This window comes from Euwallacea similis, chromosome 12 (assembly GCF_039881205.1).
Source record: "Euwallacea similis isolate ESF13 chromosome 12, ESF131.1, whole genome shotgun sequence".
Classification (NCBI taxonomy): domain Eukaryota; kingdom Metazoa; phylum Arthropoda; class Insecta; order Coleoptera; family Curculionidae; genus Euwallacea; species Euwallacea similis.
Window position 1 is genome coordinate 1,905,951 of NC_089620.1, and position 25,473 is coordinate 1,931,423.

General features: G+C 33.8%; 2 protein-coding genes across 2 annotated transcripts; both read right to left on the minus strand.

Annotated features, from left to right (window-relative positions):
- Nucleotides 1–1,008: 1,008 nt before the first annotated feature.
- Nucleotides 1,009–5,351, minus strand: Rpn9 (regulatory particle non-ATPase 9). Its single transcript, XM_066395968.1, has 7 exons — nt 5,180–5,351; nt 3,934–4,047; nt 2,411–2,547; nt 2,051–2,326; nt 1,773–1,990; nt 1,574–1,714; nt 1,009–1,272 (listed from the first exon to the last, which is right to left on the minus strand). The coding sequence occupies exons 1-7, from the start codon at nt 5,296–5,298 to the stop codon at nt 1,117–1,119; spliced, it is 1,161 nt and encodes a 386-aa protein (XP_066252065.1). The 5' UTR covers nt 5,299–5,351; the 3' UTR covers nt 1,009–1,116.
- Nucleotides 5,352–7,566: 2,215 nt separating this feature from the next.
- On the minus strand, nt 7,567–25,185 carry LOC136412363 (serine/threonine-protein phosphatase 6 regulatory ankyrin repeat subunit A-like). The gene is made up of 21 exons (XM_066395421.1): nt 24,958–25,185; nt 24,819–24,903; nt 22,003–22,204; nt 20,636–20,845; nt 20,216–20,340; nt 19,135–19,299; nt 15,131–15,269; nt 14,620–14,772; nt 14,423–14,563; nt 14,216–14,368; nt 13,211–13,323; nt 13,017–13,147; nt 12,883–12,958; nt 12,388–12,572; nt 11,968–12,114; nt 11,050–11,263; nt 10,909–10,996; nt 10,627–10,856; nt 10,072–10,234; nt 9,809–10,008; nt 7,567–7,890 (listed from the first exon to the last, which is right to left on the minus strand). The coding sequence occupies exons 1-21, from the start codon at nt 24,982–24,984 to the stop codon at nt 7,769–7,771; spliced, it is 3,069 nt and encodes a 1,022-aa protein (XP_066251518.1). The 5' UTR covers nt 24,985–25,185; the 3' UTR covers nt 7,567–7,768.
- Nucleotides 25,186–25,473: the final 288 nt, after the last annotated feature.

The following is a 25,473-nucleotide window of genomic DNA, read 5'->3' on the forward strand; positions in this document are numbered from 1 at the left end:
TTTCGTATTAGGAAAGCAAAAAAATGCGAAAGTATATTTAGCTCCTGATAGTTTTTGAACCATGGTTGAAAATCGTCGAAATTCGACGTTTCGCACCAGGGATGCAGAAACGTTAGGAGGTATATTTAATTCCTGATACTCCGATGTTATTTTTCGTTCTTCGCTACTTTATAGTTTAAATCGCAGATTGTGAAACTTAAAGAATAGTCAAAATAATCTTTTTTGCCACTACAGAATGGTATCAAGATGAATCATACGGACTTAAATTTCGGAAGACGGCCCTTATAACGTTTCTACCATTTCATCAACAATGTTTAGACGTAACGTCATCTATACACCCCTACAGTGGGTAAACCCTTTCTGAGAAGAGATCTGTAATATTATATATAGTGCTATAGAACGAATCTATCCTTGTTTAGCACCTAGTTCCTTGCGTGATCTATAGATGACGTTGTCAGTAGAAAAAAATTAACAATTTTTAAAATGAAAAATACGTTTCTCATTCGTAATTGTTTAAAAATCGTAAACATGAAAAAGTAAAAAAAGTACAAGGTATCTTAACTCGCTAGGGAAATAAGTTAGATATTTAATTACTCTTCAAAAAAATAATGCCCTCCATATCATGGGGTTTATTCTAAAGAACACTTTCATCTTGCGCCAACTCACAAAAATTGATTGAGTAGAAAGTGTTCTAATATTATTAAATTATGAAGAAGGTAAAGTGGTCGTTTTGGACATAAGAGAAATAATAATATTAGAAGGGTTCCTTATTAGAAAATGGAAACTATTACATATATGTTTCCAGGTTGCCCGACTTCCTTTTTCCATTCCTATTTGATGATTCAATTTCTTTAGTAATTCAATCGAGAATTGCATCGGACCGGCTATGGAAAAACTATAAATTGCAAAAATATGAAAATTTCGCGTCGAACCACTCAGTGTATGTGTTTATTCATCTCCACTAAACGCCAATCTTTTGAAAAATCCGCGCAATAAAAAACTCTCCAAAACATATTAGAAATATTATTCGTAGAAACTCGAACTGCAAACACGGCATTAATATCCATACAAAACTATTATTCAAAAAAAGTATGCTTGTGTGTATGTAAGTATGTATTATAGAGTAAGGATCTCATTAGCTTTCCCTTCAAGTAATTTTTCCATAGTGCTCACGTGTCCGCACCAATCGTTCAATCTGGAAACCATCGTCGCTATCTGGGTTCGATCTAACACTCTGGGTTGCACCCAAGTCATATTAACGGTACTATCAACCTAAAAACATGAATATTAAATTACTTTTGGACGGAACTGATGCAAAAACGTTGATTTTACAAATTCGATAAATACGCAACACATGCGCATCTAGAATCTGAGCTAAGGGCGCAGGATAATCCATGGGAAAATTTTAATTTAAACGATAATTAATGGATTAAATTGAAAACAGTATAAATTATAAATAAAAACAAATTTCGATCAATATCTGTCTGACCGATATTTATATGAAGATTATCTTGAAAGTATGCAGTGATTTGCCCTATGATTTATGAATAATTATTTATATTTATATTAGTACCTGATCTATAGCTCCCTTAACTAATCCTTGAGATAGAGCTTTCATGACCAGAAGCTCAATTTCGTTAATGGGCAATTTCGTTTCCCTGGCAATTTCAGCAAATGACAATTGTCTATCATGTGAAGGTCTCTTAAACGTCATCTAGAACAACAAAAGTACTGAAAGAGAACCCAGAATGGCACTTTTGCATAAAACTAACCTCCATAAGACATAGCAAAGAAATTTTTTGTCTCAAAAATAATTCCTGAGCTGCCAAGTCTGCAATGGAACCCCATCTAACCTTCATCTCTTCAAACTTGTTTATGTCCCCTGAGTTGAAAGCATACAGTAAATCGACTAACCATCCATTTTCAGTGTTTTTTAGTGATTGCAGAACAGGATGAGCCAAAAGCTCTCCCAAATTGTATACCCCCTCACCTAAAAACAAAAATATGAAATGGAAATATTGATTATGAAATAAAATACTCAGAAACCTACCAAGCAAAGCAGCTAAACCCAAGAAGAAAGCATGCTGCATTTTGGCTTCTTCAGTTAAAACATCCAAGTCGATGCATCCAAGATATCTTAACGCTGTACGATAATATTGTGCGTGATCACCCTGAATCCTATAATACTGAGATGCCAACAAGTAGAATCGTCCATGGACTGCTGTTACTCCATCTGCATTATCCAAAGTGGCCTCCACTTCTTCAATAATTTTTTTGGTAGCATCTAAGTCATGTAGTTTTTCCAAATATATTTGACCAGCTAGAACTATCAAAAAACACATGATTAGAAAGTTAAATGATTTAAGAGAATTTAAAACGCTAAAAGATCAAAAGAATAATTTTAATTTACCCTTGCATAGATTCTGAGCATCTGAATTGGATTTAACTTTAGGTTCAGTTTTCTCTAAGAATGTTGTGGCTTCCTTTGGATCCTTAAATTGTTCTATTACGAAGACTATAATTTCTACTAGCGACAAAGGATTAATCCTGTGAAATGAAATATCAAAATTATGAAAAATAATTATACCTACTAGGCGATTACTTCAGTAAAAAAAAAACTTTTGAGAAAACTTTTAGGGACGAAAATGCGAACTCACACATGCATACGCTAAAACACATCACCTTAAAGGAATAGTTATTTGCGTTGCAGATCTAGTAGGTGATTTGTTACGGTTAGAGTTCTCTACACATGAAATGTCAGAAGCCGGGTCTGGCAAATGTTAACGAGTACGGCAATAACACTCAATGGACCTGTATCGTGTATTATTTTATTTGATACTATCACTTATATTAATTTTGTCTTTTAAACTAAAACGATGTTTCTTGCAAATATGGCGAGTACAAATTTTGCCTCTATTTGTCATTCTGACACACTCGAGCGCAATTAGTTATATATCAACATGTAGCGGTATCAAATTATCTTCAGCTTGAAATTAGGGTCCACTACGGTCACAATTAAAAAAAAAAAAACGTAATTTAGGTAAGGAATAGTTTGGGTTAGTTCGGCATACCGCCAGCAATTACGTACTGAGCCATGGCTTGCTTGATAGCCATTGAGGATGATGAGAACCACAGCGGCTATGGAACGTCTCCTGAACCCTTTATCACCCAATTCTTTTAGAGTGGGGAGCCAGGAAAGAGACGTCACCACAAGACTCAAACAATTGACATTACAAGACCTAGTGTTATTCAGCTTAGAAATCAATTATCTTTCAAAACTATGAAACAAACATCCTCAGAACTATAGATATTTAAACATGGGTTAAACTCATGATAAAAAAAAGTTCTGGGAATACACTTCATACATTTATACATTCATATGTATATACATTCTCCCTCTTAGAGATGAGTGTGGGTACCAAGTGGCAATGAGGGGTAATTTGAGATTCAAGGGGAAAGAGATTGTCAACACTTTCACAAAGGGGGAGGCAAAGTTGACCCTCATGGAACCTTAACCAGGATTGGAGGATATTCTACTACTTGGTCAAAACGGAGCTCCAAAGATGAGTCTGTATACACCTTACATTGAGTGGGCTCTAATAGGCCGAAGATAGCAATGAAGGTCTGTTATCAGTTCATGCATTGTATTGTATTGTATTGCAATGAATGTGATACAATACAGTACAAGAAAATAATTACGGAAATAACCACAATTTTGCAAACAATAGATCCCTAGTTAGAGTTTGATAAAGTTGTTTAGCATGAAAATTATAGTATCAGGTACTGTAATGTTGCATTAATCAGCAGTAAATCAGTCCAAGGTAGAGAAATCTACCTGGACAGTATAAAATGAAAAAAATTGTCTTTCTTTAATGTAATCGCATGAATAAGAGAAAATTACTGTGTCACCTAATTAACATAACTAATACTCACTTATTTTCAAATGTTTGAATGAAGTTATTATACAGTTGAATCAGGTTTTCTCCTCTCTGTAATTCTGGCCTCTTTATCAACACCATAAGTTTTAAAGTTAGTTGATGCCATAACCTAAAAATAAAATTATGCTTAGTACTTAGTTCATAATTCAGTTAATAAAAAGCAATGATTGCTGTAGTTCTACAGGCACAAAAGGCTTAGCTTGAATATATTTACATTTATGCTATTTTCTTATAGTTTCTTCCATCTTGACAGCTTGAGCAATATACACCTCAGAAAAAGAGTTATATCGTATCACTTATGAATAAAACTCTCCTATAACATGAATTATAAGAAAGGCTATCTTATTTAACAGGGTTCATTTTCAAAATAGAGAATAAAACTTGATTCAGTCATTCTGGAGAGTCTGATGTGCTATTTGAACTTGCTGTGAGTAATGTTAACATAAAAATAACAGTAGGTAGATACATTGAGAAACAGAGTATTTTGAAGACCCAACAGATGATTTAGGATATAGAATTGGTTCAACATTTGCCATCAGTCTCAAAAAGTTGCACTACAATTGATACATATCTGAGACATTCAAGATGCCACTCCTTACAAAACTCACTATGCATAAATCAAGTTTTGACATTTGATTATTGCATATAAGAATTTGTAATATCGAATTATTAAACATTTAGAGTAATGTTGTTTCTGTAGCAGTGTACATATTAAATGCATTGATACAATTCCACACGAACAATCCCTACTTTGTTGCAGCATTATACATCCTTAAATAGAATATACACCAAATCTGACACTTAATTCCCCAGTTAAATTTAATAAGAAGGCATACAATTGTTTAGAGATCACTTAGTTAATAAGCTGGATAACAGACACCTTTTAACATAGTAGATTCTAGTGAAGTCACTTTGCATACCTGCAATTGTATGCTTATACTTAGATTCTAGTTGATGGTTTGACACCTATTTAAGAGCTCTGTAAGATCTATAAGAAAGCTCTTTCGGAATTGTTAGTGTTATGCTTATTTTCACAACATGACGCTAAGCTTTGCTTTCTTATTTGAGTACGTTGTTTTTAACTTAACTGTAAGATCGAGAGTATAATAAATTACTCTGTAGGTTGCTACTGATTAAGTTAGCTGTTACTAAAGATTCATTATAAGAACATTAACAGTTTCATTTGAATTTATGAGAACTTTTAAGGGATTGAAAGAAACTTATAAAAGAGGGGGACTTACTTTTTATTGTGTAATTCCTCAAGAGCCGCCCATTCTGTAACGATATCTTTAGGGCCTTCTTTCTGTTTTCTTGCTAAATACTCAGAAATGTTCTGTTGTTGAACACTAATCCCTGCCATTTTTACTAATAATACTAATGACTTGCAACAAAGCGTGGAATGTGACGTTTCTCTTTCTTCTTTCCTGATTCGTGACTTCTGCTCCTGAACGGGCAATTAGCCAACATGTTCGGGGTGCCAAATCAAGAAACGACATACGTCCACGTCCTCGTTGCAGCGTAGTTCAGACATACGGCGTTGCTATCGTTTGCAGCGTCACTGGCACTTTGCGTTGCTTGGAAACCGTTATCACGTTCTCGATATTATGGCGAAGGAAAATTTACTATGATAAGCCACACAAGGTCAGGGTGAATCTGGTAAAAAATGTGTGTGACGTAGCCAGGCACTGATTAAAATCCAAATACAAAGAGGCAGATCCAGATAAGATTCGCTAAATTCAATATTAAAACAAATATCTCTGTAAAACACAAAATAATGCTTAAGAAGCGTGCAAAATACTGCAGCTGCACGCAAGAGAACACTGGACCGAGGACAAACTCGAAAATGAAAGTCGCGAAGCTTATGGGGAAAACCAGAAATACAGTGCGTTTTTAAGGCGTAACATAAAGTTTGACGCATTAAAATTTTAATCCTACATTAGCCCCAGTCTTCTGGTACTACTAAATTACCACTCGTAAATCAGTTGATTTAAAAAGCTTCCGTGGAATCTTGAAGAAAAACGACAAATCCAAAAATTCGGTAATATACAGGGTATTCCATTAAAAAATATAACATTGATGCTACTTTCCCGCACAAGCAGCAGCGCTGCATCTTCTAAAATAAATTTAAATTCTAGGGCAGTTTCAGCGATTCTCTCAAAGGAGCTTCCAGAAACGTCCAATGTTCCATCCAAGGTGGTACCCTATATAAGATGGGAAAGAAACAAGAATTAAAAAAAGTCAAAATTTCTAGGTAGATAAACTAATAGTTCATTCTAACATGAAAAAGTGTAGGCGAGGTCCAGATGTTTCGGGTGTATTCTTTTACTGGCGCTCTTACGCTGAAGAAGTGGTTTTTCATCCGAAAAAGTCCGTTCATCACATTTCCATGATGAATGAAGCAATGGTAGCTAATCTGTAATCTAAAGTTACGTTTTACATAATCTAAGATAAAGTATATGCCCGCCAAGACCCATAATTAGTAATACCGGTGACTGGATACAGGCAGTGAATAAATTAGTAATATTTGAATTATAACGAAACCATTCCTATCTTCAAAAACATGAATTTCAGGATCAAGTTAGCGTTTCTTAAATGTGCAACTTACCGTTGTCTCGCTTATTACTTCTTCTATTGGGGTCTGCAGTTCTCCTGCACTTAACTGAATAAGGCTCAATATAAAAGCCTTCTAATGTAGTATAACTCATTAAGAATGTATCAAATGAAAAGTAGCTACAATAAAATCTTTCAGCAGGTTTTCCAATTTCTGGTTCATATACAGTAGTGTACCATAAGTGCATTAAGGCAATAAGACATTCGATAAGGTTAAACAGGATTTTATATTATTTGGTCAGAAATGAAGACAAAAGTTTCATAAATGTGGAAGTATGATCCACAAAATTATCGGTAGATATAATGCATATGATTACATTACTATGATACAACTAAATAAGAAAGAACGATTAAGTTACATCAGCTTGCTTCACCCTACTTATTTTGAACTCAAGTTCAAGTTCAAGCAAAGAACAGAGTTTTATATTGAATTGTTAATGTTTAAAACAAGTCACTATACTTTACCTGGACTAGAAAATTTTTGAACTTGCACAAAACGCATCTGAAACTGTGCTAAAACTTGGCTATCACCACTTTTGATAAGTCAAATAGAGCCCCATATCAACTGCAAAGAGACCTGTTTGAGATTTTTGCAACTTATTTTATAGAGCGTTTTTTGCCATTTGCTCATTATTACTAGCTTCTGTTGCTAAAAATTTCCCCCTACAAAGTTCTCAAACCTAAGGTCCTTCCAATTCCTACCAGTTCTTTTTTTAATTTTCCTGTAAAATAAAAATGTTAAAAGAAGATGTCTTAAATTTGAATATATTCCAGGTGCTCTGCGTACCTGTAGAACCACAGCAACCATTATTGTTACTGGTCCCATTTGTTAATTGAGGTATGCAAAGAAGGTACTTACCTGCTTACTTACCCTCATGATATTTACTTTTGTTTGTAAACTTGATTTTAAACGAGACTTTTTGATTGCAACTAATAGATATTTTGTGCGTCCGGTGTACGCTGTGCGGTTCATTGGTTTACTTTAATATATTCAAAAGGTAATACGAAACACATGAAGCACATTTCATATAAGAATCGTTCTTTCTTTAATCCTCGGTGACTATTAAAACACCAATAAAAACTTCTCATAAATAAGTACACTTTCAAATAAAATTTCGTATTTATCTCCCTGTTATTAAGGGGATATGTTTCTTCTTGATTTTCTGCGCCTACAGAAAAAAACTAATCTCAACTGAGCAAACAAAAAAATTCACTCGATGCTAGTAAAACTCATTTTCGCTGGAATGGTTGGAACCCTCGTTCTTAAGGCCAGATATGTTTGACATGGAGAGTTCTAGAGCCAACCCCATTGCGTTCGACCGAGTCTCTGGTCCTATGGAAGCTAGAAAAATCCTATTATTAGGTAGCCATTATTTACTGATTACTATAAGTAATATAGTTTTATAAATCAAGATATTTTTCCAATTTCTACAGAATGAGCAAGCATAGGGAGCTCCAAATTCTCTCAACATGGGGATTTCGACAACTATTGAAGGCAACACTGTATCTTTATGAAAGAAGAATTTTGCATTTTTCATTTATGAAAAGTTCAATTTATATCCGGAAATTTCGGGAAGGAATCGGCGATAATGGGAATGTCTTGGATGTTAAAAAGGTGAAATGCTCGTGTCACAAAGTCACAACTTTACCTCCATTTAACTGGCTTGGTATGTCTAATAGTTTTCGCAATTCTCAATGCTGTGAATCCAATTTGGGACACCCTGTATTTATGCAACCTTCGATAAACCATAAACCAATTTACACCATATATTTTCTGATATGGGTTCATATGAACATTTAATGCACATACATATATTATATTATAGATATATTATTAAAAGAAAATTTTAATGTAATGTGGCATGGAAACATTCAGATTCAGTTATTTTGATTGACAACCATTGAAATGCTTTACCTAAGCTAAAAATGATTTTTTTAATCTTACTGAATTGTTTAATACTAATTGAATTTTAATAATAATACCAAATATTAATTCTCAATATGTAAAAATATTAAAATTCATATATAGTGTATCCAAGATAGGGATATGCAGCACGGGGCTGAAATAAAATCACCATTTATCGAATTAACTTTCCATATCTCCAATAGGGAGAAATATTTAAATTCAAATATACGTATTATTTCGTGTCGTGCATCGTTACCGTGATTCGACCGGTGAGTTGTAGGCTTGCAAAAAAGGCTGTTAAGTTTTTTGAATGCTTGGAAGCTATTGTATCGTCGTTATCGTTCGACCTATGATTGATACCTTTGCAAAAAGAACATTGTAAAGGTTTTTGTATGTTTCATACTGATATCGTTTCTTAGATGATTCAGTCGTGTGTTAGCGCGCCGGCAAATAAGACGTTCGTAATGCGGAATGAACTAATAATCGGGGTTATCGGGTGTTCTTTTATTTCAAAGATATATGTGGTACGTCACCCCAATATCGTGTAACTGTCATTTAGCGTCGTATATGCTAGTACGTATCGCCAAAACATTTTTTTCTTTTTCTGATGAAAGTGGAACTTGTGATGCTTAGTAGTGAGTTCCTAACTCAAGGCTAAGTAGAATGAGATCTCCACCCATGCTCAGTCACGTTAAATCGTTGTTTGAGGGGGGGGGGGGGGGGGGGGGACCTCTTTTGAGTGACGCGAGACGTCGTTAATTGGTTCCATGTGCAGAGTCGGGCGATGAGAGTAAAAGATTAGGGTAAGATGTGACCAAATTTGATCTTAATATTTTCGCAGTAAAGTTTTGTTAATGGCATTACACGGCATTTTTTTAGGAATTATTTCTAAAAATTTAATGAATAACCCCTATTCTCTACTTATATTCGGTACACTGTACATTTATTATACAGTATTTCGTGACATTAACGATATGAAGGAACGTATGTTTCCGCGCATCTCCATTTATAGTATTATATATAAAAAAAGGAGTAAACATGGTAGAATTAAGAATTAAATAAGAAAATAATTACAACTCTAAAAATTATTTGAAATAATTTTAGTAGCAAATTTTAAATAATAATCAAGCAAACTGGGTGTTTAAAAGTAAGCCGGCAATATTGTAGAGCTCATGCAGTACGACAGCTGATCTCCAGTACATTTACTTCGTTTTTTATATACTACAAATGGAAATGTGCGGAATATGTGCATTAATATCAATTTTTCTGAGTTTTCCAATATCTATGTAATACCACTCTGAACAGCGCGGCGTCTTTTTGACATAATGGTGGAAAACTACCAAACGAAACTTACTAGTTGGTGTAGATCCTCGATCCAAAAAGTCGGGTAACGTCTGTAAAACGAGCGCCAGACACTGAGCAACACTATAACTTGGCGCACAAGATAGGGCAGGAGTCAGTCCTTCATGATCAACAGCCAAGACATTAGCCCCCTTTTTTAACAGTTGTCGAGTTACATCTACCAGTCCATTGCGAGCCGCTAAGTGAAGTGGCCTACAGCCATTAACGTGCAAATAAATTGGATATCTATTAATTTATTTAAAGGGAAACACTTACGTCTTTTTCTCGTTATTAACTAGATCGACTATTTTATCATCTTGACAATGCTCTAATATTAATAAGGCAGTCTCATGGTGCTTCTTAAGGCACGCCCAATGTAAGGCAGTGTTACCGTCTTTATCACAGGCTGATAAGTCTACGTTGCAGTCCATTAGTAATTCTGTAAAGTGGTATGTTTCAATAGGATCAAGTTAACGTTAAGACATCAGGCTACAGTAATATTTCTCAATTAAATCATTGACTGATTGTACTGTTTTTTAAATTACGTTAAACAATTTGTGAATTATTAGCAACATACCAAACTTATTTTCCACCCTATATTTGCCTAAAATAGAGCTGTTGCTATAATTATTCAGTGAAACCTATAGTTTTTAAAGTATACTCAGCCCTAAGACCTCATTTCAGGGCAAACGGTGTGATCATTTACTAATGGGATTCTTTCCAGAACGAAGTTTACATTTTTTTGCGAATAAAAAAAAGTACTTTACAATAATTTATAATTTGACTAACTTGGATTTAATGTCCATTTTTTCACATTTTCACACCACTTACCGGCTATACAAGATTGACCATATTGGGCAGATGCAATCAACGGAGTCCGGCCTTCTTCGTCAACCACCTGGGGATTCGCCCCGTGCTTTAAAAGGAGATTTGCACATTCTGTGTGACCGTGCAAAGCCGCTATGTGAAGCGGATTTCTCTGTTTTTCATCCTTCAGGTGAACGATTTTGTCACCGAAATGAGTAAGAAGGTGTTCTAGACAAGTTTGGGAACCCGAGAAACTATAATTATTAACGTTAAGCCGAGATTACGTTAGGACTTGATAAGAATTACCAGGCGCAATGGGCTGCCGAATATAAATTTCCCTGTAGCTCGCTAAAAAGTTGCTTTGAAAGAAGATATTCCAGGCAGTGAGCGTGACCTGTAAGAATTAGAAACCTGGGAATTTTATTATTACCAGTGGTAAGACTTTACCATGATAACAGGCCCAATGCAAGACTGTGCATTCCTGATTGTCTTTACTCAAAATATCTTCTACCGACATGTATTCCATGATCAGTTGTAGACAATTCAAATGCCCGCAGGCCGCTGCCAAATGGAGAACTGTTTTGCCATTCACATCACGAGTTTTCACGTCCGTGTTGCTGGACAATAACAACTGTACGGCGTTGTGCTGACCATTTACAACCTAAATTAAAATAGCGTTTTATTACAATCATACTCGACATTTGAGTTACTTAATACTTAAACATTAAACTAAACCCACAATTGAAATAGAAATTTCAACAGACAAACAAATTAACATATGTCAAATTTGAAAGTAAGGCACACAACTAAGCCTTAGAGTAACAGAAAAATCGCCCTGTCTAATTTTCACCATTACGAAATTTGAAGCGTCTTTTACCTCCCACATTTTCCGTAGGAGCACAAGTTAAACTTAACTCTAAGCGTGGCTTAAATTGATAGTTTAGCATGTAGACTTGTCAATTTAAGCTACGATTAAATACAAGTTTGGCTTGTGGGTGTACGAAAAATACGGAAATTAATAATGTAAGGGTGATAAAAAGTGGTCTGGAAAAATGGTAGACACTAGACAAGAAATGGATAATAACCACAGCCTAAGTAATTTTAATCGGAGAGAAATTTTTATAGACACCATGAATTGAGGTTCCGTATTGACCATATGGCTGGCATGACTCATTTCTACAGAAATTATCTTCCAAATAAGGTTAATAACAATAGCCATTTGAAATAAGAAAGTGGATTCGAAACTTTGCTAATTTAAGATGCTTGTTAAGGCTAATACTAACTGATATACTCGTTGGATTAAAGGTGATATGCTGTAAATTCCACAGTATTCATTAAAATTTGATAAGATTTGTTCTAACTCACCGCTCTAAAAAGACAAGAGTGCTCATCCATGTCAACAATATTTGGATCGGCTCCACATCTCAAAAGTACTTCCACACAGTCAAGATGATTGCCAGACACGGACAGCATAAGTGCTGTTCTCTGTTGCCTATCTACCTTGTTAACCACCTGCAATGAAAATCTACGTATTAAATCGAATTTATTAACATCTAACTGCATTCTTAATTGAATGTGTAAAATTTACAATCGGAGGAAATTTTTTAATTTTTGACCAAATCAAGAGATGCATTTGGCATCCATCTTTGTCCACAACATTGCTTCAGGTAATGTACAACTTGTTTATAAAATCATTTTTATGACAGAAAAAACGTAAAAAGTATTCGTATGGTTAAAACGATTTACTACCTCCTCGACTAAATCTGAAAAAATGATTTTCAATACCTCTTGGTCCTCGCTATTGTGCAACAAAAATGTTAGACACTGCGAATGTCCGTTTTTGGCACTGTAGTGGACGGCAGTCATTAGATTTATATTATCACAATGAGATACTTTAGCCCCAGCTCTCAAGAGGAAGTGAAGGCATTGAACATGACCTTCTCGAGCAACTAGGATCAAGGGTGTTATACCTACAAAGAAAATGAGGAAAAAATGGGGAAGAGCCAACGGTACTGTCACTTGAATCAATGCCCATTTCACAGCAAGATTTTTTTAAAGCCTGAATACGTAATATGTATTAAAAACACATCTTATAGCATTGATATCTACTGGGTGACTGTGGCAGATCTACAGCAATTTTTTCAATAGACAGAAAATTCGATAGATAGACAAGAATAAGAATACATTACTTTTGCTTGGGTGCTCCCAATAGAAAACATCATATACAAAAGCTTATGAATTGCTATTGAACGATGTGAACTTTATCAGATAATCACTCACCTTGATCATTGCACATATTTACATCATTGCACTTATTTAGAACAGCTTTTAAAACATCAACATTGCCCAGTTTTGCCTAAAAAGGATGCAAAAGGCTTAAATCATGTAATACTAGCAAACTTTAAATAACTTACAGACAAATGTAGAGGGGTCACGTCGGGCGATCCTCTTTCTTTTCCGAATACCGACTCTTCGGTCACTTTTAGCAACAAATTGACACCCTCCACGTTTCCACAAGCGATGGCATAATGCAGCGCAGAAAATCCTAAATCATAATTAATAACCGTAAATAACAAAGTATTTATAAATTTCGATATCTTTTACTAACCTCTGACATCCCAAATTTTGGGATCGGCCTTGTGATTTAATAAATACTCCACACATTTGGCTTCATGGTCATAGGCTGCTGCAAGATGCAGTGGGGTGCATCCTTCTATATCTCTAAATCAATGAGGCAAAATAAAACAAATAGCAAAGTCTATTCGAAGTTACTAGGAACGACGTTCAAATTGTATAATCAATATTCTACACCACACATTGAAATACAATAACAAAATATACAGGGGATTTTTAAGTTGCGGATTTCCTTTCACCAAGAAATAAAGCTAAAAAAATATGTATATTTTTCCCTTGGTACTTTTTTGAAATCGACATTTAGTGGAAATACAGAGTGTTAATTTAAAAAATTAAAACTCATGAATTTCTTCGAAACTGCTAGAAGAATTTGATTGACATTTGTACCTGTTGATGGTTACAGGAGCACATTTTTGTCAATCGTTTTTATTTGCGATCGTCCTGTATATAACAAATTACTTATTGAATAACGTTATTTCTTAATAAGTTACGAAAACCTATGTTTGGCAAAAAATGCCAACTGCTGAATAACATTTAGTTTTCATATTCCTACAAGCGACTTCGTATACAGGGTTGGCCATATGTTTCACAATGACTCAATTACAAGTGAACAAAATAAGTTAGAACATACTGAGTTTTATTTGGCTTTCTGCATGACAAAAAATATAGCATTTTTGGACGAATTTCATTTACCTGTATTGTTATCCACTAAACAGCAATGATAATATAAATATATTGATGATTCTAAAAAATAGTAGACAAGGTGTCCCACTTCAGGAAATTTCAAGTGATATCATCACTGTTTGATAGTGGACAACAACATGGACAAAGCACAGAAGGCCCATAAAAAGTATTATTTTTAGAGTTTTACAGAATTCTAGAAATAAGAGGGTTCCAATTTCTTTTATTCGCCTGTAATTGGGCTGTTTTGGTTATAATATAGTAAAATAATCGTGCTATTACGAGATATCGTTCTAACCTGTCATTAATGGGACTGCCAATGCCGACTAAGGTAAATACGCACTGAAAATGACCTTGTGCTGCAGCATAGTGTAGTGGCAAACGTTCAAAGTTATCCTTTAATTTGAAATCGGCAGTGTTACTTGTGAGAAGATCTAAACATTCGATGGAACTGTAACGGAATTATTTAAAATGGGTGAAATACTTTAATCTCTACTATATTAACCCTTTGTAAGCAGCACAATGAGTTGGCGTTCTTCCGCTATCGTCTCTTTCATTTAGATTAACACCGGTTTGTAAAAACTTCCTACAACACTCGACGTAGCCAGAAAGACAGCACATGTGCAAAGGCGTTCTGCCTTCATACCTAAAAATAATGTTGTATTTTATTACTATGAATTGGTTTGAAGACTTTACCATTACCCTCTCTTGGTAGGACTAGCTCCATAACTCAACAAGGTGTTGGCTAAAATGTCGTGTCCATATTGGGCAGCTATGTGCAAGGAAGTTGATCCACTTTTATCTGCGCAATCTATTAAAGCTCCTTTATCGATTAATGTTTTGCTCCTGGTAAACCTAAAAATTAATTTCTTAGATACATTAGGAATTGACCATTTGAAAATGGAAAGATTGATAACGACAGTGAAGGCAATAATATTTTTCAATTCGCGTGCGTGAAATGGCACTTTCCCAGATCTATTTTCAGGTCAGACGCTATTTTCCAGCTATCTGTTTATTAAATAAAGAATCTACCATTTGTTGGGTTGTACTACACTCGTAGAACTCTGACATTTCGCATGTCGTTTTGTGATCCATTTTTTCATCAGCTCACTACTGTGACTGCGAGACGAGATTGCATTTAGAACCTCTTACTTATATACCTCTTTGAGCCTATTGTATATTGTTTACTTTATTTACTAAATGTTGGACTTACCTTCCATAAATGGCTGTCATATGCAGTGGGGTCCTGCCATCAGAGCTGCATTTATTTAAATCAACTCCTTTCTCCAGCAAAAAGGCCAAACAGTCAACGCCATGTGTGGATGCAGCTGCCACATGTAACGGTGTTTGACCTAAGCAATTAAATTGTTTTAAGGGTGATTAATATAATGATAATAAGACGCGGGTTATATTTCCTCACGGGACGCTAGAAATATTGATTTTTGTCAAAAATATCGATTTAAATTTTTCCTTGGGATTCTCTTATTTTGGAAACGCGTTATACTTATACATTTAATATATATATTAGTTTTAAAAACGGTTACGAACTGAGCAATTATAAGGTGGTAAAGCAATTAAATCATGAGCTGAAATTGCCTCAAAATGTGCTCAGAAATTGGCAAATTTTTGTTGCGACCTTTAAGCAATTTGAATGTCACTTCTTGGAGTTCACGTACAATGATGGCACAATGATATAACAGCGGGTGACAATGGCAGCAATAATAACAATTTTAATCCAAATCTCACAACACATAACTCGTCTTCCCCTCACCTAACCTGAACTAACCGGAGATTTCTGATAAATTTGAAGTAAAGAAATTCAATTTTTTAATCTATTTGCTCCGTGACTGCCTAATGAATGGTCGTCTTCAATTCAATAATTCACCTTCGGTTACCAAAATAAAAAAATTTCCCAGGAACAATATTAATTCTTTCAATTTAATTAAAATCTAATAATGCAAATGCTTGGATTAGGAAATACTTTATAAGGCATTGTACCAATTTCTTATATAAATACGGGTTGAAATATATCGTAAGAGCATTTTTAACATTTTAACGCTTTGGACATAATAGTGCATTCTCTGAATTAACATTTAAGTGACTCTAATGTAACCTTAAAAAGTTTGGCAATAAGCGATTCCAGCTCACCACTGCTACCTACTTTTAGTTCTTCAAATGCGTACCTATTGATTTCAGATCAAAAGTACTAACATCACGGTATGTCTGATACTGCGTACTTTTTTTATATTTTCGCTTAGTTTACTCTATATTTTCTCTTCAGGGAGGATTAACAAATCAGTAAAGTACCAATACCCTATTACTTATTTAGCACATCTTATCTTCGATAGAAATGTGTGCATTTTGCTCCCTGTATAATTTGACAAGCATTGTCATCCTTTTGAGGTCACGGTTTAATTACTGAAGCGTTATGATTTCTTACTGCCTGGTTGCTAGAACGATAAACAATTATTCGATTTTAACACCAATTATAACAAAAAACGATGATAAGTGTTCACTATTTTTCAAATTTTTAGTAAAATTGTGGAAATATCTACTAAAAGTTCTGTTTCTTTTGTGATAAGGTCTTGGAGTTGTATGATGCTGTCAAAGGTAGGGAATTGGATCTGGAGATCTGGTTGATATTTTAGGCTAGGGTAAAATATTAATAATTATTGTTTGTTACAATATATATTACAAAATGCAATTTCACTATAAAAGAATCACCTAAAATATCGCTAATAATTTGTGCCTTGTAAAAGCTATTTGCGATTATTTTCCATATTAATTCCAAAATGTATGTAAGTAATTAGCTACTTATCCACGTATCTACTAGAAATCACTTGGAGACATCTCTGACTTCAAACAAGTTATCTATCAAAATATCTTGATATGATAAATTTAAGCAAAAACAGTGTTTTCAAATGGAGCTCATTTGAACGCCAGTTTCAGCATTTTTTCATTCTAGAGTCCGAATGTTTGATGATTGGAAACTGCATCAGCAAAACAAGTCTTTGAAAAGCTGGCATTGTTTCTAAAAATGATGCTAACTCATACTCGCATGAAGTAAAAAATAACTTGGGAACCTACCTTATGTCTAGAGAGACTATAGACGACTTAGATATAAAGCAGTAACTAACGAAGCTATTTTTTATCCTTTGCTTCAAATTTCGTTGGCTAGTGATCATCAGTGATGTTACTGCTACTTGGACCTCATCCATGCTCTTTCAGAATTATTATAATACCATTTATACTCCTCGCCAATTTCTCAGATTTTTTAATCAACAAGCAAGAATAAATAACATGCGACAAATGTCCCTGTTGTTCTCGAGTTATTTTGTAACTTTTGTATCCTTGCAAATCGCTGTTGTGATACATAAGAGACGAAAATACCCACCTAGGCGCCTAAAAGTAAAAGGAAGTTATTATTTAACGCAAAAAAAATATGAAAATCAAATTTTTTTTTTACTCTGGTAAAGAGAAATAACGGATGATAATTTAAAAAAAACGCAGGAGACGATGTGTAAATTGTAAACGTAGAGCGTTGATTAAGCATTTTTTTTTGTTGATTCCATTTTGAATGATAAAAAAATACATTTGTGTTTTAAAGTACCCTTTTTTTAATTTATCTTCTTGTAAAAACGGGAATTGAAAACATTATTTTAATTATTTTTACAAATTTGAAAGAGATATTAACAAATTTGGGAAACATAATTTACTCATATACAGACATTTAAATATTTTTTTCGGTTTTCTTCTTGCATCAAAAAAGAGAGAAATCAATCACCTTGGCTTTTTTAATTAGAACTTTTAGTATAAACGCAATTATTGTATGTTAGATATTATATTTGAAATCTACGTTCTCGTCTTTTATAGTTTATTTCCATAAAACGCATGATTATTGATAAAACAAGATATCGTGACACGCGCAAATAAATAAATTGCAATTTATTTGTTAAAATTTAATCGGGCAAATCGAAAAAAAATTATGTAAAATATTCCCACATGAATAGCTTCATCTCTAACGATTTTCGAGATATTTTCAATTAAATGAATTCAAGCATTTTCAAGTTTTGTGAATATTATTTTCTTGATATCTCTCGTCGGCCGGATAAAATATAAACACATTAAAATGTTTCTTTAGTTCAAGTTAGTTCAGATTACTATTATTTGAAGTAATTAAGTCCATAGCATATTAGAAAACAATCCCAAATATCTGTAGTTAACGTGTACTTTAATTAACGAAACCAACTACATTCTTAGTTGAACTAAGAGCTTTACCTACATCTTGAAAATTACAAAAAATAAACTAAAGTGAATTTTCGAAATGTTGATCGTCTGTACCAATACACTGTCTAAGACTCAAATCAAAATATAAAATTCAAACAGAGATATAAGCAAAAAACAAAATATTTTGATTTTTTATTATTTGTTGGAATTGATCAAGAAGTCTGAGGACACTGCTAGTTAGCCGCGCTGGGGAAATATTAGGAACCCTTAACACAGCAGTCTTGAAACCCAAATATTCCTTCCCAGAAGTTAAATTTATTCCAAAAGCAAGGAATATGCTTACCTCAAAATGTCTGAAAGGCTAGTAATTGTCCTCCAATTCTTAGCATTTCCTGATGTCGGTCTATTCGGAATTGTTTGTAGTATTGAAGTATTTGCGCTCTGATTCTTCATGAAGTTATTTTCGGCATGTTTCTATTCCAAACATTGAATTCTCGGCGTAAAAATTGTGGTGAAAATAGAGAACGTGTAACTTTCACAGATATTTCGATGCCATTGACACTGACACTATTATCAGGTGGATTGCACACATTAACGTGTCTTACAGGTCTAAATATTGACATAACACTATACTGTTGGGCAGCTTTCTAAAGTTTATTAATGTCATCGCGAAATTCTAAAACAACCTTCAATGGATGAAAATGCTTGTCATATTATATAGGAGGCAAGATGTTAGATTTCCAGAGCGCTTAAGGACCTCCGCAGACTAACGACTGTGTTTCGGCCGACAACTTCATCGGTTGCTTAAATAGGATAAAGATATATGTATATGAGTGCTTCCATTCACCGATTTTAGATCAGCCGATAAATACATGCACGACATGATGCACCCTGATCCGACTAAACTATCCGCTGATTATTTAGCCCGCAGTCTGCGGGAAGCCTAAGGTGTTTTAAATTAGTAAATAGTACATACAAAAGTCTACTTACCTCTAAAATTAATCGTTTCTAAATCTGCGTTGGCGGCAGCTAATTCCTGGCAACAAGTTAGATGTCCGTTAAGACAGGCTACATGCAATGGGGTATTACCATAAGCATTTTGGATATTTACTTCGGCCCCCGCGTTTATTAAAATGTTCGCAACAGATTCTAGCCCTGAAAAAATCTTCAGCAATTATTCAATTTAAATATGTATATTATTCCAACTTATTACATATCTTTGTTCTTTATGAAAAGCATATGTGTTTCCCTACGCAAGTAATTGACAATAACAGCGGACAGAATATAATTATAACGATAATATTGAACTCCTGGAATCACACATGCGTGTGTGTATGGCTCTACTTATTTGAGCCCTGATCTGCCGATTAGGATTGGGTTTTAACTGTTCCGTGATAAATTGGCATTGACATCGTTGAGTCGGAAAATCGCGGTGTAATAAATAAGGTTTCATAATTTTGATCTGAACTAGTTTATAAAATCGGTCAATAGGGCAGTCAGGATTTTCTTTAAAATCGGGCCGATCGTTCTGTGTGTTCGTCTATTCTAATAAATATTGGTTCCATGACGAATTCTAGGAAGGTGAGTTTTTAAAAGTCTTTCTAAATTTTATTAGCTATTTTAATGTAAACATTTTAAATAAAAAATTAAAATAATCCTAGCCGAATTCGAAATTGGATCAACAACAGATGACCCTAAAGTGGCGGCTTCAGTTTGATTACATTAACTTTTTGATCTAAGGAATTTGTTTATCTATGACTCAGACACAGTTAGATATAATTAAAGGAGCCTTATCATCCTCCAATTTTACTGATTTTTTTAACTAATTTAAATAGACTGAACGCATATTAAAGGTGAGAATGCATTTTCTATCTACTGAATAGATGTCTTATCCCAAAATGTGAGTTTCACTTAGAGCACTGGCAACTTGTCTGACCTTATACCTAATAATATGCGCGGTTTAAATGTTACCGTTGCGCCTCATTAAAATTTAGGATTATTAAAATTGCTGGTGTTAACAACACGTAACACATACACAATTACACATTACCAATTGATGGACGCTACTTACCGTTTGCTGCCGCTACATGTAAAGGAGTATATTGATTCCTGTCCTTGGCATCTATTTCGGCTCCACACGTCAGTAAAAGCTCTATGGTGCCAATATGACCCATCTGAACAGCACAATGCAAAGGTCTAGAAAGACACAATAATATTCTACTTCCACTATACTATTACCAATAATAAGTGCAATTTTTTAAATGTATAATATGATTTCATTTGTAAAATTTTTAAACTAATGTTGAGTTTTGGTCTGTTAGAATTTTATCTACGAAATTTGACAGAACAAGATTTGAAGTTCTTATTTTGTGCTTATTTAGCTTAATGCCTATGACTACAAATTTATAGATGTCAGTCGATTTATCGGTACCGACTTAAAAAAACTTATCACTCAGTCCCTATTTATCACTTCCTCATTTGTTTGGCTTACCTACAATCCTTCTTATCACACGCGTTAACAATACATCCTTTATTAATTAACATCTCAGCCACAAAGGTATTTCCATTATACGCAGCATGGTGCAAGGCTGTTCTTCCAGATCGGTCTGTAACATTTGGATTAGGAATACAATTTAAAAGTTTTTCCACACAGTTATAAGCATCGTGGGCTGCTGCGATATGCAATGGAGTTTGCCACAACCTAAAAAACATTGAAGGCAAAATTTGACCATTAATAAATACTCTGAAAATTAAATTTCAGGGAAGTTTTTCTTATAGAGCTGCGAAAACGTTTAAAGGAACCTCGTTAGAATTATTGTACTAGTACTATTGTAATATACATAAATAACAAAAATAATAATTTTAGTATTTCTAGAAGATCATACAAAGTATTTTAAAAACGTGCCTTTAATATTCATTTGCGTTAAATCAAGAGATATATGTGATAATAGTGCATACATAATTCAGTTTTTTTATTACTACTATACAGTTTTTTAAAGAGTGAGATTAAACTACAATTATCACACATTTATAAGATAATAAAGTCAGAAATTAGTGGAAGGTGGAACATCCTCTTGTGGGTTGCAGGGAAGAATGTTCCATTCCCATTGAAGGTGAAAATTTCTGATAAATATCCAAAAATTAAAAAAATAAATTAAAAATTTTGAGCAAAAAAATATTATGAGGTTTTAAGTACCAGTTAAATTTGCAAACTTCGATCAGAATTAGATATTTTTTAGTTTTGCTTTCTGATTTAAATTACTAAACGTTTTTAAACTCTGGCGGGAAAACCAGACTCGATCATTCCAATTCGGCAAAAAAGTAAATCCCACAAAAATACCAAATTAAAGTTACAAATTCTGAGAGTTTACTTTGTGGTTTAAATGGCCAAAAATTTTGCGTCCACAATTTCAAAAGGATTAGAAATTGTTTGGTGCCCTGGTCTTGACTCTGTGCAGTCTTTCTTACAATGGAGCCAATTTTAGGAACTAAGCAAAAATACTACATTTAAATGAGTTGTTAACAATGACTGCCAATATTAGGGCAAATCAACCTCCATATGCCAATGAATATGTTGAAAAATCTTAAAGAAGATATTATTCAACTGTCATAAATATCCAATATCTTCTACTGAGTATGTTGATCTACATTATAAATGAGATGCTACTATCAAAGCAGAGTTGAGAGTCTTCAAATCTGTGAGGATTTTGCTTGTGAGTTCAACTCCTCAAACAAAATTCTAAAAACAAACTTTGCAAGATTTCGTCCGCATTGTACAAAATACGAACGATATGGGAATTAGTCACATTATTGCACCACCCTGTATATAATAAATTCCACAAATGTGATAAAACATACCTGTCGCGAGCAGACACGTCTGCTTGATACCTCAGCAGGACATCTACAGTATCCTCTGAATTAACTGCACATGCCCTATGAAGAGGGGTCACCCATTTGGTATCTTTAGCATTTACACGAGCCCCATGTTCAAGTAAAACATACGCCATTTGTGATTCTCCCTTAAAAGCAGCGGCATGTAACGGAGTACGTTTCTCACAATCTAAAAACGAAGAAATTTTCATTTAAAGCAAGAATTATAAAATAAATTTGTAAAACATAGCTAGCGTCAACATTTAGGTGTAGCAACAAACGACAAGAAATTCATAGATAGGTGCAGGGTCATCCCTATGAAGTCCTCCTACTGGGGCCATCCAAATATGTACTTGATGCATTCTTAAATATCTTCTTTATTTTTTAAAGAACAGAAAAACATTAAATACAAAAATGTCTAGAATTTTCAATATTTTTCCAAATGCCTTATTTAAAATGTAGTTGAACTTCTGCCGAAATATAACGAAAATTTCTTTCCTCGAATATTTTCTGTTAATCATAGCGACAATACGGGTGCATTCATTTCAAAACTCTCATTGTAGTGACATTTAATAGCTACGGCCGATATTTCGGGATGTATTAGACCATTAATTATTTTTTGGTCTAGGACTGGGCGTTTACAGAAAGTTAGCGGGAATACCGCTGCTGATTTTAATGAGATTCATTGAATTTAGTAATTGATTGTAAAATCTGAGACTGACGATTAAATTAATAAAACATTTGTTGAATACTTTCGGAACGTTCTTTGGCACATTCCGAAATAACAGCCCAAGGAAATAAATGTCACAACAACATAAGTTCTAAAACTGTCCTAGTTATCAAATACAGTGGGTTTCAATCAAGATCAATTTTCCATTCTGAAACTAAAGAATGGCCTTTCAAAATCTCTTTAATTTATTAATTTTCGTTAAAGCAATTCCGAGATACAGGTCCTTAACAAAGAGAGTTACTATATTCTTGTAGAGCCTTGGACAAAAAACATTTTCGTCTACAACAATTGAAAGAATTGCATTTGCAGCTTCAGCAACATTATGCAACTTTTTGATTTCTTATAAAAAAAGTGTCTTGGCAATATCGTAGTCTTCTCTCTTTACAATGAGTAGTTGTTACAGGTACCATTAAAAAAAAAACTAAATCCAAATCTATGCCGTACTCTCTATAGTTCTCCACCTACTGGGAGGTTTTTCTTAACGATCACCTCTTATTTGTTAAATAATATTTGTATTGATGTCTCCTAAACTGTCTAATCAATGTATGTACCTACCTGAATGTATAGTATTAGGCTTTCATAAATATGTGGTTCCCTTTAAATCATTCATATGTGAGCAATCTGTACACGATTTTAATAACTTAGATGTGTTTAACATGAATTTCAGTTTTATCAACCACATTATGAGTTTTTTTGTTTTTGAAAGTGCTTTTAAACTAAAGCTATTGAGATTTTGTACAGTAGTCTTGTGTGCAGTGCTCTTGAGTACAACTATATTTTCATTTGTAATAATTATCAGAAAATCACAAATGGACATTTTAAACCTCCTAAGTTTTTACAGTATGTACAAGCAGCACTTCCCATACTGGCTTCTGTCATATATGACAAACTATTAGTCGACAAATCTTGAGAGTTTGGAACACAATAGAAATAATCTATCTGTGTTCTTTTTATTCAAACTGATTGTCTTTCAAACTGATCATTCCAACTGAATCTCATTGTTTTGCTGAATCAACCAATGAGGAATTACAGTGGTATGTTGCACTAATACAATTAACATGATAATTTTCTTGGTTGCAAATTTTGGAAATTTTCTTGAAGACAAATGTCTCTTTATGGTTGAAAAGAAATGTTCTGACACTAATTCAAGCATATAAGGAAATTTCACACCTCACCATTGTTTTATAAATGTGATGTGAGCATCCTAATGATTATGTGCTTACTAAAATGTGAATTTTTCTACTGAAACAAAATACTATTTTCTTTAACACTACCTCAGAATGTACCATTATGAGCCTAAAATTAATAGTAATATTAGTCCAAATACAATGACATAACTGAATATTTAAAATTACAATTACACTCATGTATTTGTTTAAATTAAAATCTTAAATCAACATGGTAGGAAATCCCTTAAACAAATATTGTGCATCCAGAAAGTGTTGAGTACTATAGAAAATTTAAATAACAGATCTCCGATCCTCGGTTTCACTTTATGATATGGTAGATCTTTAACCAAAGTAGGAAACTTGTTGGAAAAATGTATGACAATGCACAAAGAAAACTCCAAATCTGACACTGATATTTCTCCTTTTAATTACCCACATCAATTCTCCAAATTTGACATTTTCCCCTTGACCCACTAACATCTTTCTTTATCTCTCCTTTAAGGGTTGACATAATATAAAGCCCTTAATTACTTATTTTTATAAAGTAGTGTTAGAGAAAGTATGGTCTAAAGCCTGTACCTATGAAATAATATTCATGCATTCATGAAAACGTAGACCTCACCTTTAGCTTAGCCTACACACTTTTCACTCATGAAAGTTCCAATCCATACTTGCTTTCAATACTTGACAGATTGGGAAAATTTCCATTTATTAATTTTACTGACAGCTATGACAACAGAAAATTTTGAGTTGCCATGGAAACAAAACATAAGTTCAGCTTCTGATTGGCTAGAGAATGCAGGTGTGAAATTTTCTATGAAAATATTATAGGTAGTTATTTGAATATTTTAAGGTGGATGTTGAGAAAGTAGAGTGCCTAAGAGGTCATGTACATAGACACCTACCTGTGTAGTTGATATATTCTGGATGGACCATTAGATCCTCAACTTCAGCTACAGATCCAGAAAATATTGCTTGAATAATGAGGGGCTAAAATTTGTGGTAGATAGATTCTAAACGAAAAAAAAAACATATTTTCTTTACCTGATCTTCTAGCTGCAAAATCACCATTTTTACTGTTCCTGTACCTATATACCAAATACAATATGTGTCAATTTGTTTAGTGTGGGCGTCCTGCTTAATCAAACACTTAATACATTTTGATGAACTCTTATTTTGCTGAAACTCTGAAAAAAGGGCACAAACCAAACATGATAAAAATCATCAAAAATTTCACTGACAGTAAACTAAACAATTGAAACTGACTGGTGCGAAGTTGAAGCTGTCACATGCTTCCAGCGATTGATGCGCCACGGGGCCTCGTTCGCAGAGGAAGATTTAAAGACAAACTTATATAGCATTGTGCAATCAGACCAAACTAGTTTTTATTAATGTTCGCAGTCGTTTTTTTCAAATTGGAACGAGAATTATATACATTGAGATTAGTCATTGCATTCTGAGCGCTTCAAACATGTTCATCTATCTCTCTCCAACTTGTTAAAAGTGATGGTGAAGAGTGACAGAAAAGTTTACTGGGTGCATTCCAAGGTTAATCCCGAT